The sequence below is a fragment of the Cyclopterus lumpus genome, chromosome 23, assembly GCF_009769545.1.
Source record: "Cyclopterus lumpus isolate fCycLum1 chromosome 23, fCycLum1.pri, whole genome shotgun sequence".
NCBI classification, from domain to species: Eukaryota; Metazoa; Chordata; class Actinopteri; order Perciformes; family Cyclopteridae; genus Cyclopterus; species Cyclopterus lumpus.
The window spans coordinates 9568249-9581785 of NC_046988.1; the positions used below are offsets into that span (position 1 = coordinate 9568249).

The window sequence follows — 13537 nt, forward strand, 5'->3', positions numbered from 1 at the left end:
AGATATTTCCTCAATCAAATTACCAGTACTAACATTATAAAAAAAAATGCATGCCCTCAGAATAGAAACTTCCAGTCCTTCTTTTGGTATTTACAACAAACAGCATATACATCTTTGGCGTTGGCTTGAATCGTGTGCTGAGTCAGCGAGCCAACTGCTCAGGAACAATTCAAGAGTGAACAAATTCAGTGGGAAGAAACGTTGCTGAATTTGAGAAGTTTTCATTTATTTCCAGGCTCTAAATGCCGATGAACTTTTCAGACAACATTAGAATCTGCAACACCCGTCTGTGTGTGCCCAGTCGTCACTTTTTAGTCTGACTGATCTGTGTTCCGACATCATTCGTAAGCACTTGGAGCCCCCTAAACACTCCATGATGGATGGCATACAGCGCGCCTCTGTCACTCTCCTTCTCCTCTTCAATCTCTCTCTTTCCCTCCGTGTTGTGCCCTCGCTCTTAACATTTTAATACCCGTCCTCCTCCCTCAGTTCGTTTGCGCTGATGTTTGTCTTTCTCTTTGTACTCATCTGTCTCGGTGTCAGTGCCTCTGTTGTGCCTGCCGGTGTGTTCTTCATCTGACTGTCACAAATAATTGCGGCTTTCTTGGCTCATGAATGCTGTAAAGCATTCTCCGTGCGTGTGACAGCATCAACGCGGAATGCAATTTGCATATGATTTACATAACTTCCGCTCAGTTAGTGGTTTTAGCATGATGGCTTAAAAAGCCACATAATTGATGGCACACTGCATGCCTAACAGTATAATAATAAAGATACATAATAACCTTATTTACATACCATTTCTGAAGAATTAGCGTACAAAGTTCCTTGCAATTAAAAGGGATGAAAGACAAAAGGGACAGATCAGTAAAGCAGAAAGGTCAGTCGAGTAAAACCGGGGGTAAAGCATAATAAGGTTATGTAAGGTTAATTGGCAGAACATGTGAGCAGAGGAGCTCTCATAATCCCCGAAATGAGAAATAAATTATAATCAATTTGAAAATGTGCATCTTAACTTGGCTTCCACATACATATTCGACAGCAGGTCACATAATATCATAAACACACGTAATATTAGCCAACCGGTATTGTCGAACTGAAGTAATGTTGCTCTGGAGGACAAGCGAGTCAGCTGTTGTTTTCCCTCTGAGCTACAGTGCAGCGGGGCGGATTCTGGGGGCCGCGTGGTGGAAGAAAACTCCTTCACAACCTTTGCAAACACATCAAGCTTCACGATGAATAAAAACATTAAGAGCAATAAAAGCAAAAACACATTGTCAGATAAGGCAACTGAGATGAACGGGAAAAAATAGATATCGAAAAGTTGAGTTGAAAATGATAAAGGAGAGATTTAGAGTATGATACTGGCTGTGCCGGCCTGAATTTGATTGGCCAATCCCTGCACAGTCTTGAAGACCTCTGACAACAAAAGCCCTGACTTTCCCTCTCTCCCTGGGCAGCAGGAAGAGTTATGAGGTTGAGGTTCCTCCAGGCAGAGGACCTCAGGCTCATAAGACATTAAGAGAAAGATAACTCGGGGCCAGCCTGCATTACCTTAAATTATTGCATATGATTTAGAGCTATACTCCCAACAGTGGGTATTAGCAACTAAAGTGTACAATGTGGGAATAACAACAAAAAAGTTGTTATGTCTGAAAAGCCAGAGCAACAATTCCATCTGCCGCGAGAGTCTTGAGCAGAGCTAATTTACTGGTGGTCCAACAAAAATATATAGGTGTGGCCGATGGGGCTACCCGTGTGCCAAACATTTGGGATGCATCCCAACTGGTCTGAAGACACGGCCGAGTCCGCTCGATGGTATTCAGACAGCAGCGTGAAGAGAAGCCCGATCGAAGTAAGTAACCGATACACTTTCAAGTGTTGTAGAGTGGAGTTTCTTAAAGCCACTCAACGAGAACAGCGGTCAAGAAACGGTATTATGAGCCTTTTCATTTCTGCTTTTATCTCCACTCGTCTCACTGACGTCTCTCTCATACAACACGGTCACGTGCACACATCCATCAAGACTGGCTTTAAGGGTGGGATTCCCCATGGTAATGAGTTCAAGATAGGTTAGACGACGATTTAAGAGGGACAGACAAACAGCATGACTCAGTGCCGTAGGGAGAGTGCAGTATGACATCGGCCTCGCCCCATTATAAATCCTACTCCATTATCGACTGTGTGTGCGTGCGCGCTCTAATAATACCTCTCTGTCGGTGATATTATGTTTGCATGTGACTTTGTGGAACAGATGTATAGCTACAATCATTAGAGCGCGGTTGAAAAAATTCAGGTGCTGCTGCATTTCACAAACACGCCACCGATCTCCGCGTGTGCACCCATGCGTGTGCACCCGTGTGCGTGTTCTAGATGTCGACGTGCTGGCGACTCATAAACAAGTAGTACATTCAGAATCCAACACCAACCTCTGTTTACTTTGTGGCAATTACAATTCCTCAGAGAAAATGAAAGCCTCAGAGTATATTGAACTTCAATAGTGTCGCAGATGGCCCGATCAATCTTTGTCAAAATTCCCCATTAAAGGGAGGGGAGGGGGAGCGGGGGGCTGTCTGCAATGAGTAGACAAACTGGTCACAGATGAATACAAATACACAATATATATATATATATATATATATATATATATATATATATATATATATATATATATATATATAACAAATCGACAGCAAGGCAGTTGCATGGAAATTGAATTCGCATATAGAATGAATTCACAAGGAGGATGAATTGATTCGGCGAGCCTCCTGCAACGAGAGAAGCCCCGGAGATTCTCTTCCTGCACCCAGTGGAGGCTGCATGAGGATTTAGAAAATGATTTGCAAAAAGGAGAGGGAGAAATATGGAACGTGTGGATGGATGATTGGCAGACAGAGGAGCCGATTCGCTAATAAGGGAACCAACTGTTGATCGTAAGGAGAGTTCCAGGAGTTGCGCAAGACGACGAGTCTGCAGCCACGCGAGCATGTTGTCATGCCGATGCTTGGCTCAATTGAATTGGCAACGCATCCAATATTAGTTGAGATATTTCACTCAAAACCACATGGTGGAGATGAAGTCAGGTCCATGGCAATCTATTCAATAGCTCATGAGAAATCTCGGTCAGGACCACAGTGATAGAGCGACAGAAAGAAGGAATGTTTCTGTATTTACAGCCAAATGTGAGGTCGGTTAGCAGTCAGAAAAGAATATGTGAAAAGGGGAAGGGAGGTTGAACAAAAACCAAGAGGATGCCTCGAGGGACCAATAAACGAAGGATGGTTGGACAAATGGGAAGAGTTAAGAAACTAAAGATGAGTGAAAGTATGTCACTGACGAGACCCCCTTGTAGCAAATGATAAACAGCAGAAGGAGCAAACAGATGGAGAAAAGGGGAAAGCTGCACATGGTGAGTATCGGTTCCAACACCGCGTTCATCCAAAAGAGCACAAGACTCAGATCAGAGCAGTCCAGCAGCAAGTCAAAACCAGTCACTCCGATCAAAAGCAGCAACACACACAATCCCCCGACGCCAGGGGAACTCAGTGTGTGTATGTGTGTGTGTGTGTGTGTGTGTGTGTGTGTGTGTGTGTGCCTCTCAAATCTCTCGCCTTCTAGGCGTCTGTCACTCTTGATATTGCAAAGTTGCTTGTGTTTTTATGTTATTTATTCAAGTGTGTCTCAGTCTATGTCTGCGGAATGTGTGTGCAGTGTTTGGTTGTTTGGGTTGGTCCCTCCTGGTTTAGATCTTCATCTCCTTCCTGCATGTCTGTCCGTAGAGTTTCATTATTTATTTTTTTTAAACAAAAGTTACTGTCTTTGTTTAAACCTGTGCTCGCAGTATTTTTGTGGGGAGTCTCGAGAGTCCTTGGAGAGAGTAAGTAAAATTCAACAGAAATACTTCTGCTGGTAATCACTGTAAGCAAAGCACAATATGAACATTGAGTCTGTTCATTATATTAAGAAAGGAAGCCCTCCATCACAATATATTTACATGAGCAATTCAAAAGTCTCATTACAAGGACACACTCAGAAAGTACTTAAAGACAGAGATCTGCTCATTAGTGGAGCTCTAAGGGATTCTTCTGGTGTCTGCATGCATTGTGTTGTCTTGATGAGTTCATACCTAGCTGTTCTTTCTGGAGTTCCCCTCACTTGACTAAGATACATACAAAGCTGAACAATAGTCTGCAACACTCAAGATGCATACAACTCTCTTCCACTCACAACCATATCCTCCCTAAGATGCTATGAGGACTCCCACTGACATCACATAAATGTCTAACAGTGTTGTTTTTTACAAGGTGAAACACACACACGTAGCTGGACAATGGCCTGTACAGAATTTGCCAGAAGATTCCAGAGGAACTCTTGCAGACACACACTCTGTCTTTTCAGTACTTTGATCATGTGATCACGCCAGGAGGAACTAATTGCTTGACTGCTTCCAAATAGGATTTTGAATCCACTGAGCTCGGCCACATCCTGATGTAGTCAAGCTGTGATTGGACACCGGGGAAATTTGGACGGCCGGATACTGAAAGGCAAAATCTGCTCAGATGCATGGATTTATGAGCAACTGCACTTTAGACAAGATGTAGGGGACCTGTGAAAAATATGAACACAAGCTGCACGGTGCAATGCTCATCCGATACAATTAAATACCTTGCAGGAGGACTTCGCTCTTGCAACAAAGAAGGAGCACCAAACTGTTCAGTACCACAGAGCAGCTTTGCTGTAACAAAAATAGCTATTTTCGCAGCAGACAATAGTTCAACTAAAAAACACATAAAAGTGTTTTCATTTCTTGAGAGAAGACACAGACAAAGGAGAGGTAGGCGTTGGGAGACTGTCACCGGCACACTGTCGTCACTGTTCGCACAACAGAAATGATATTAATGAATGATTTCTAAGGAATATGTATATTGCTCCTACTCAACAATGTTCACACACGCACAACTTTCCGCCCACAACTTTTCCAAGTTTGCATTCTGAAGGTTTAGTGGATTAGTTTTTTTTTGCCGATGTTCTATCAGTATGGGACCTGCAGACTTGATTTTGTTTGGGCTGTGCATCTTTTAATATCTGTTGATGGATGTGTATGAATGTGTGGGTTTTTATGTTGGAATACATGCATACTTTCCCCACCTCGATCTGCAGAGTGGTGATCTCTCCCTCCAGCCGTTTCTTGAGGGGCACCTCCTTCTTCTTCAGGTCTGTCTGTCTCCTCTCCTCATGAACCTCTAACTGTAAGTCTCTCATCTCCTTCTCCAGGGTCTCCAGTGTCATGTTTCCCTTGGTAATGGCGGCCTCCTGGACATACAACTTTTCATAGTAGTTGAATAACAGCTCGTCGTGCTCCAGGAGATGGATGCCACTGGAGGCAAAACACACACACACACACACACACACACACACACACACACACACACACACACACACACACACACACACACACACCAAGGGACATAAACATTATTTTACATATTTAGTTTAGATCCTGTAGTTAAATTCAAGCAACATTATGGAAGCTCCAAATCATGAACATACAGAAAATTGCGGCGCTGTATGGCCGTTTCATGATTCCTGTTTATTTCCAGAAGTGCCTTCTCCTGGAGGTTGATCGTTTGAGCGAGTTTCATCAACTCCAGCTGGTTGTCTTCATACTCCTGACTGACCTGACGGGGCTTCCAGGCAAGCTAGGAGATGGAAAATAAATAAAATAATAGTGTGACAAGGGCACTTAGTGTTGATGTAGGATGCTTTTGAATTTAATTTTGATTGGTTGAACTTGCACAGCACACATCTGACTCATAAACTGTTATCAATATGGCTACAGATGCCCAAACCAAAAAAAAGCACCATAAATTTGCTGAGCTTCATTGTGGGAATGTTATTCCTTAAAGAACAATGAAGAGTTCCGAGCCATGTTAAAACATCAAACTTCAACAGAAGACAGCATAAATGTTCACAAACTGTTCTAAACTATAAACTGTGCAAGGATCACTGTTTAAAAGATTATAAAAGACAGATAAATACCAGGGAAACTGGATGTGGCTTTGCCTCCTTAACATTTCTCGAGGGGCTCGTTAAATCTTGTTTAAGACCAAAAAGTTGAGCTCATTCAAAACAACTCAACTACAGCTTTGTCTCTTTAGCTCTGTTTCCCCCCCTGGATAAAGTGTTTCTTAATAACATATCAATTAACATAATTAAACTGCCAAATGAATGCCACTAGCTTACGGCAAAGAAGACCCACAGTGTGTGTGTGCGTGCGTACGTGCATGCGTGTGTGCATAAACCTTGGAAATGTCATTGTGCAGTTTGTCCCTTATTTTGGAGCTATTAGAGATCTTCATACGGGCCTTAGTGAGTGATCTGGAATGGACACACGTCAGCGCACACACACAAGGAAAAATATCATAAACAGTACACACAATAAAAAGGATGCAGCTACAGCTTCACTGATGATTACCGACAAATGCACCAGTCAAGAAAAGTGCTAATAAATATCTTAACAAACTGAACCATATAACCTTTACAAACACAGCATTTGTTGCATTGCTATTGAGAGGATATGACTATGGATTCATAAGCCCTCTTTTCTGCATTAGTAGGCATTATTTTACTGGACTCCCTCTACAAGACACATGTACACACCGGTCCTTGTTGATGACAATGGTGCGCTGGATCTCGGTTTCATTTTCCAGCACTTTAACCTGCTCCGTCAGCTCTGTGATTGACTGTGAGGCGATCTGCTTCAGGTTGACGTACTTATTCTTCTCCTCCGTGATCATGTTGCCCAGCTTACAGTACTGTAGAACTCTAAAGGGAGAAAACACTGATTAGCAATGAGCTAATTCTTCATCTGGATTACAAGACGTGGCTCCAATCCAGAGCAGGTTTGGGATCATTTGCATTTACTTAGCCAGCTGTAAAACACATTGAGTTTATTCTCTTTGTGTAGCATATTGATACCTACTGTAGGATTTATATAAGATGTAGGATTTATAGCCCTTGGCAAGTGGTCAAAGGCCAACTCAACTGACTCAGGGCAGCAGTGGCTCAGTCCTTGGGGACCAGAGGGTCACCAGTTCAACCCCACGTATGGACTATGGACTGGCAGCTGGAGAAGTGCCAGTTTGCTTCTTGAGCAAAGCACCACAACCCCAAACTGCACGAGCCTCGAATAGAGACTACTCATTGCTCCTAATGCTGGGATGGGTTAAATGCGGAGACTGAATTTCACGACATTGTTCTGTGTACGATTGTCTGAACAGTGACTCTCTCACCGTTCAGAAGCTCTCGTGTTTTACATGAATGGCAAAGAGAAATTTAATGAAATGTCAGACCGCATGAGACTTTACATCTGTCATAATGTGATTCGATGATCATTTGTGATGAATGTGACTTTCTTTTGTATATTTACCATACTTTAGATGAGATTGTAACACGCTAAGTGATATTAAGATTATTATTAAGTCACTTTTTTGTCCACATTGACTTACTTTACATAAAAGCAGATAAGCAGCAATATCTGTGCAACATAACACAACATTTAATTATCATCCTGACTTGTTTTTGCTCGACTCGATGCTGTTTGAAGGGCGGATCCATATCAGACTGAAGTCGTGAACTAATTGAATGTAGAGAGAGTCGGCTGTTGTACTCGGTGGTGACAAATGCATCAGACTGTTTCTGAACACTGAAGGATGACCAATTAGTCAGTTAGCTCTTTCTACCCTGACAACATGCGCAGATGTTTGAATTTAATTGTGATCCCAGCTGTTGCACAGATCAGAGGAGCCAAACAAATAACCAGGGATTCAATTATCAGTCCCATCAATATACTCTAGGAATTGAATTTGCTTCCCACACTGATCGTAAACACCATGGAGATATAGTGCAGGTGCTAGTTGACCCTGGATGCAGGAACACCCTTCCTCATGGGAGGATATGGAGACACACACACACACACACACACACACACACACACACACACACACACACACACACAGGGTCATTTTGCGTTGCAGTCGTTTTGCAGCTCTTGGCGTCTGACATGGAAATGAGAAGAGAAAACAACAGTGACACCTGCGCTGCAGCATAGTGTTCAGCTTGTCGTGGTCCATGATGATGAGGTCTTTTTCTCGCAGCTCCTGCTGGATGTGCTGGTTCAGCTGCTGTGGATAGAGTTACACAGGTAAAACCACAGTATCATCACTTCTGTCTGGACGTGTTTACGAGTGTGTGTGTGTGTGTGTGTGTGTGTGTGTGTGTGCTCACAAACATCAACCTTCAAATCAGATTTGTGAGTGTACATTTTTCAATATAGCATCTTTTTTTTACGACACTTTGAAGACATAAAAAAATAAAGCACAGGCGACCTAGCTGTCCTGGTTAAGTGAGTTTTCTGATTTCATTGATTCATTTCGGAGCTAGTCATTACTTACTAATCAGGTAGGAGATAAACTGTAGTTACCAGGCATACTGTTTTAGAAAAGTAGCTTGTTTTGAATTCAGTGGACAGGAAAAATAGCGTACCAAAAGTAATTTCTGACAGATAATGTCCCCTGTTAGACTCTTCAATTTCGCAGAACTAAAATTGCCTAGTCCCTCTCTCTCTTTTCAAATCATTTTGAAATGATCACATTGTAGTGACAGTAATATTGTAAGGAAAGTAGAGACATTTGCACTCTTTGAAATTGTATTTTTGTCATTTTTCGATCACATTCATTCCTAATATATGAACCTACTTTTAGTTTCCCTTTGATGTGTTTGACACATTTGGGTGAAATACGCATGTTGGTGTCTACGAAGGTTATTCAAAAGGCACTAATGATGAAATGAAAACCTTTTATTAAATAAATTGTGTGTGTGTGTGTGTGTGTGTGTGTGTGTGTGTGTGTGTTTGTATTGCACCTTAGCTCGAACCAGTTCCCGGTGCTTCTGGCCTCTCTCTTCCACTTTGATCTGGGTCAGACATCTGAGGTTATGGAGTTCTTGTCGGAGGCAGTTTGACTCCCCCAGCAGCCCCTGAATCATACCATACTGCTGCATCTTCTGGCTCTCCTCCTCAGCTACTGATAGCTGGTTGAGAACACATTTAACATTGTTTTCAGCTGAAAAATCCATCAATTGGAGTGCAATGGAAGGGTTACTGACAGCAGAATTGGACCGCAAAGTAGATTACAAGTCCTTTACTACAAGGAAGATGGCTATTGAAACTTCTCTGTGTAAAGTTCCTTTCTTTCCCCAAATGGATCGTTAAAGTTTATGACATAGGACAAAATAGAAATGCAATGGGAAAGATATGATTTGCCTTTTAACTCTGAGATGTATAACTGCGTAGAAACAGAACTTTGCTATCACAGCTTCTTTACAGACTCTACAAAGATATATTGGTTCGAGGGCTACTGCAGTAAATTGCATTACATTTTACAGCTGCTGATGATAATGTGTCCACCCACGCATGCACGCTGTCCCACCTGCTTTTCAAAGCTGACTCTGAGAGCATCCACATCTTTCTGGAGCTCCATCCTCTGCTGAATACTGGCCTCTTCTTTGGAAACAGCATCGAGCTAGAAATGCAAGTCAGAATCAAAAGTCTGTTCAAATAATAGTGTGCAAGCGATAAACATGTGGCAAATGTCAGACCCTGAATCTTAGTGAAAAGATACAAACATCTATTATGATTTACTTCCCTGGTTGTATATTAGTCCATCAGACTTTGCATGCTGAGGAAGAAAAGACCAAGAGGGCCCAGTGCAAAATTACAAAACTCAAAATCAAATTCAGTCAGTGCATATTTGATCCCACATTAAACATTGATTGCAAAATAATTAATACTATATATCAGAGGCTCTCTGAGGTCTTTTTGATAGCAATTGGATCCAGTGACACTTGGCTAATTAAAAATGAATGTCTTTAGGCGTTGGGATTGCCCCTCTCTGCAGGTTTGCCAGGACTCCTGTTGAGTGGTAAGAGCTACACTACTTCATATTTAAAATCAGTTATTCCCTAGAAGAGGAAGAAGCAGACTAAATTAGAAGGTTCAAAGCTGGGTTAGGCAGTGTACTTCTGGTTTCATTGGGAAAAGAATTCCACAATGACCTTTCAGAATATTGTAATTCAAGTGGTTGGAGAAAACCCTAGATTTCAGCAGCTCCTCTTGGCTCTGTTTTCAGGTGTTGGGAAATCTAGTCCTGGACAGGAGATGTGGCCAATCACAGGTCATTTCAGTGACTGTTACGATTGGCTGTTATACAAATGGATGCACATGCACATCTCTTCGATGAAAGCCAAATTCGACAGTAGAATATCCTGCAGGAAAAGTTGCCATTCCAGCATTGGCAACTGCCTACTGTATATTTCAAAGCAACTCCAAAAAGGACGACATACTTATGAAAAAGAGACACAATATCTTTTTAACGATGGAGATAAAATGTTGCTCATAACTTAGCCGCCCCCGTGTGCTAGCCTCACGGTTACATTAGCTAAGGCAGTGACTCAGGGCAAGCATAATTTTCTCTCCATCTCTAATAGTAAACTATTAGCCTTCTGCATGAGGTCTTTTCTCTTCATCTCTAAAATGCTTCGCTGATATCACAGCATGTCATGTCAGAGGGTTATTTATCATTATTTTACAACCATATCAGATGGTAAAGCTTAGATCACAACCTTGTGGAAATATCAAAGCCACCAATCACATACTATTTGAGAAAGATTTGTCAAATGTCATTGGTCAAATGCTGACGAATCCAAATAAAATCAATCAAAGACAAATTAGTTATTGTTCATGTGAGAGTCATTATTGGCAGATTTAGAGGAAATGAATGAATATATATTATATTTTAAAACTGCTTTGTTTTCAATATCTCCTAAATGCATGAATTCCCTGATGCGTCATTGGGATTTCCTTTCATATTGTTATGTGCCTGTGATATTTGCAGACGCATTTCCCATGACTCTCCCTCTCCTCTTCTCTCTTATTTCTCTTTAAAAACTGTGAGCATCAGTAAAATTACAGGAAGTTCAAGAAAGAAAAAAAGAAAAAATTCTGGTGTAATGGAGATTTAATGTGCTGATTACTGGCACCGTGACATGTACACTACAATTTTTCCCACACCTGCGTTTCAGCCAAAACCGATAAAACATAATGTTTTAACATTGTGAGGTTTACTGTTAAACTAAAATGCCACATTACTCATGAATACTCCAATTGCTTCAAATCTGAGCAGACGTTTTCTTCAATAACCATTGAAAGTAACAATCTACAGGTCACCTGTGCCTGTAAGTCCTTGTAGAAAGACCGCGTGTGCTCCAGCTGCTCAGTGGCCATGGTCAACGCCTGCTCCATCCTCTTGAGGGCTTGCAATTGCCTGATGAGTCACACAGGCACGTTTAAAATATTTATCATTTCCACAAGGCCGTGACCACTTCAAAAAAAATTAAAAAACTCATTATGTACATATTAATATGCAGAGAAAAAGTCCATGTGCAAACTGAAGAGTACAGCCCGACTGGAAACTAAAACCACAAGCTCTTTGACTGAATGTCAAATAGATATGAAAGAACACATATATTTACCGGTACTGTATATTTTAGGTTTATAGATGTAGGTGTTATTGGTGGACTCATTTACACGTGCGATGGAGTTCAGCTTGACATCAGTCCGTACCTATTTGTCTCCTTGAGCCGCACAGAGTGGTTCTCGTACAGGTGCTTCCTGTCGCACATGACGCTCTGCAACTTCATTTCCAGGATTCCTCTGGTGGTGAAAACACAATGATGTGCATGAAGAGTCACAGTGAAAGCCTCTCTTCTAACTCTAAAGCTCTGGCCACAGTGCCCATCTTTGTCTGTGACTGTACTGTGTGAGACGTCTGTACCTGTTCCCCATGAGTTCAGCCTCATCCTCTCTGTTGACCTCCTGCTCTTTCAGCAGCTGTCTGCACTCCTTCTGACTGGCATCGACTTGGGCCCTGAGACCCTCCAGCTCCCGGGTCAACTCCTTCTTCTTCAACCTCAGAGAGCGGTTTCGCTCGTCCACCTCCTTCACTTGCTGCTCCACTTGTGATTCCTCTGTATTTAGTGCTTCTATCGTCTTCATTACAGATCTAATGTGTTTAGGAGGGTGACATTTGAAACACACAAAGGACAAGTGTAAGACCAAGAGAAGAATATCTGTTTATTACTCTTCACTTGCACTGGGAGAGTGCATATCTTATAAAATATTATATATATATATATATATATATATATATATATATATATATATATATATATATATATATATACACACACACATCCCCGAGTACCCCTCAGCTTTGTGAATTTCAAATTACAAGTCACAGCTCGCATGGCTCAAACAGTGCATCACTTGCAAGCCAAATATTAATTTGAAATTAAGATAAAAGAGACTGCAGTGTGCCAGTGGAATCATTCTCTGGGGATGAAGGGGCTTTTGAATGCGCCTGCATTTGAATAAAAAATAAATAATGATGTCCGATGCTTGTCATGTTTAAAAAAATTAAAATAACTAGAGGGATCGACACCTTTAAATTCTCAAGAAGAATTTGACTCAGTTGCTCATGGAACATCAAAAAGAGAGTAGCTGGAAAGATATGTTAGAGAGCGGAAACCAAAACAGTATTAACCTGGGAAAGTGATGCATCCTGCAGGAAAATAAATGATATTTAGCCTCAGTTTCGCACAGATTATGTGTTTGTTTAATCTGTTCCATTTCAATAGTTTACACTGAGCAAAAACAATTGCCCTCTCCAAGTGGAACATTACAGCTCTTTCGTATATAAGAGATAAAGGGAAGGAGGTAGATTATAGAAGGATTTGAGCCAACTGACAGGAATGTACTTAATTTTCTAAATATGTCTGCTGTCTTTTCTTCCCAGTGTTGTCTCACTGAAGCACCCTTACTGGCTTATTCCTGGTGTCTAAAATGTATAAAGCATATTAAAGGGCGACATGTACTTACTCCTTCCTAGAGCGTTTCCTTTCAATTTCCTTAAAAACCTTGTCAGGGATGCTGATCAGCTGGGCTTTCTCAGCCTTGTTAGAGACAAACACACACACACAATTGTAAGAAAGCTTTTTCATTGATGGTATGCTGTAAACTATGTCCACTAATACACGCACGCACACGCACACACACACACACAGTATCAAACACGGACCTCTTTGAGCTCTATGCTCGCCGTCTTGTCTTCCAGCTCTTTCTGTTCTTTCAATATCTGCATTTCATGGGTTTCCACATCTTCTGTCAGACTTCTGTGCGCGGAGTGAGTGAGAGATACACACAAAAGGGAATTATTATCTGAATCATTTTGATTAACGCCACTTACAAGGTTCAGCTGCACTGCTTCTGGTCATTACAATGGACAATATGAGCACACTGAATGAAACTTAAAAGATGGATGCGCAAAAAGATGACATTATGAAGAGCGCCACAGAGTGACTATGTACACCTGTATCAATCTGCAGGGCAACATGAGCAATCTGCATGTGCGCTGAACAACAG

The 13537-nt window shown here is 41.5% G+C and overlaps 1 protein-coding gene across 1 annotated transcript in view; it reads right to left on the reverse strand.

Annotated features, from left to right (window-relative positions):
* ccdc146 (coiled-coil domain containing 146) overlaps nt 1-13537 on the reverse strand; it is a 40867-nt gene that overhangs the window by 7188 nt on the left and 20142 nt on the right. The window contains exons 7-18 of the mRNA XM_034526832.1: nt 13194-13287; nt 12995-13068; nt 11892-12119; nt 11681-11770; nt 11285-11381; nt 9489-9581; nt 8923-9090; nt 8095-8183; nt 6661-6825; nt 6303-6378; nt 5551-5699; nt 5149-5377 (exon numbers count right to left, since the gene is read on the reverse strand). Coding sequence (XP_034382723.1) covers nt 5149-5377; nt 5551-5699; nt 6303-6378; nt 6661-6825; nt 8095-8183; nt 8923-9090; nt 9489-9581; nt 11285-11381; nt 11681-11770; nt 11892-12119; nt 12995-13068; nt 13194-13287 — 1552 coding nt within the window. The remainder of the gene's footprint in view (nt 1-5148; nt 5378-5550; nt 5700-6302; nt 6379-6660; nt 6826-8094; nt 8184-8922; nt 9091-9488; nt 9582-11284; nt 11382-11680; nt 11771-11891; nt 12120-12994; nt 13069-13193; nt 13288-13537) is intronic.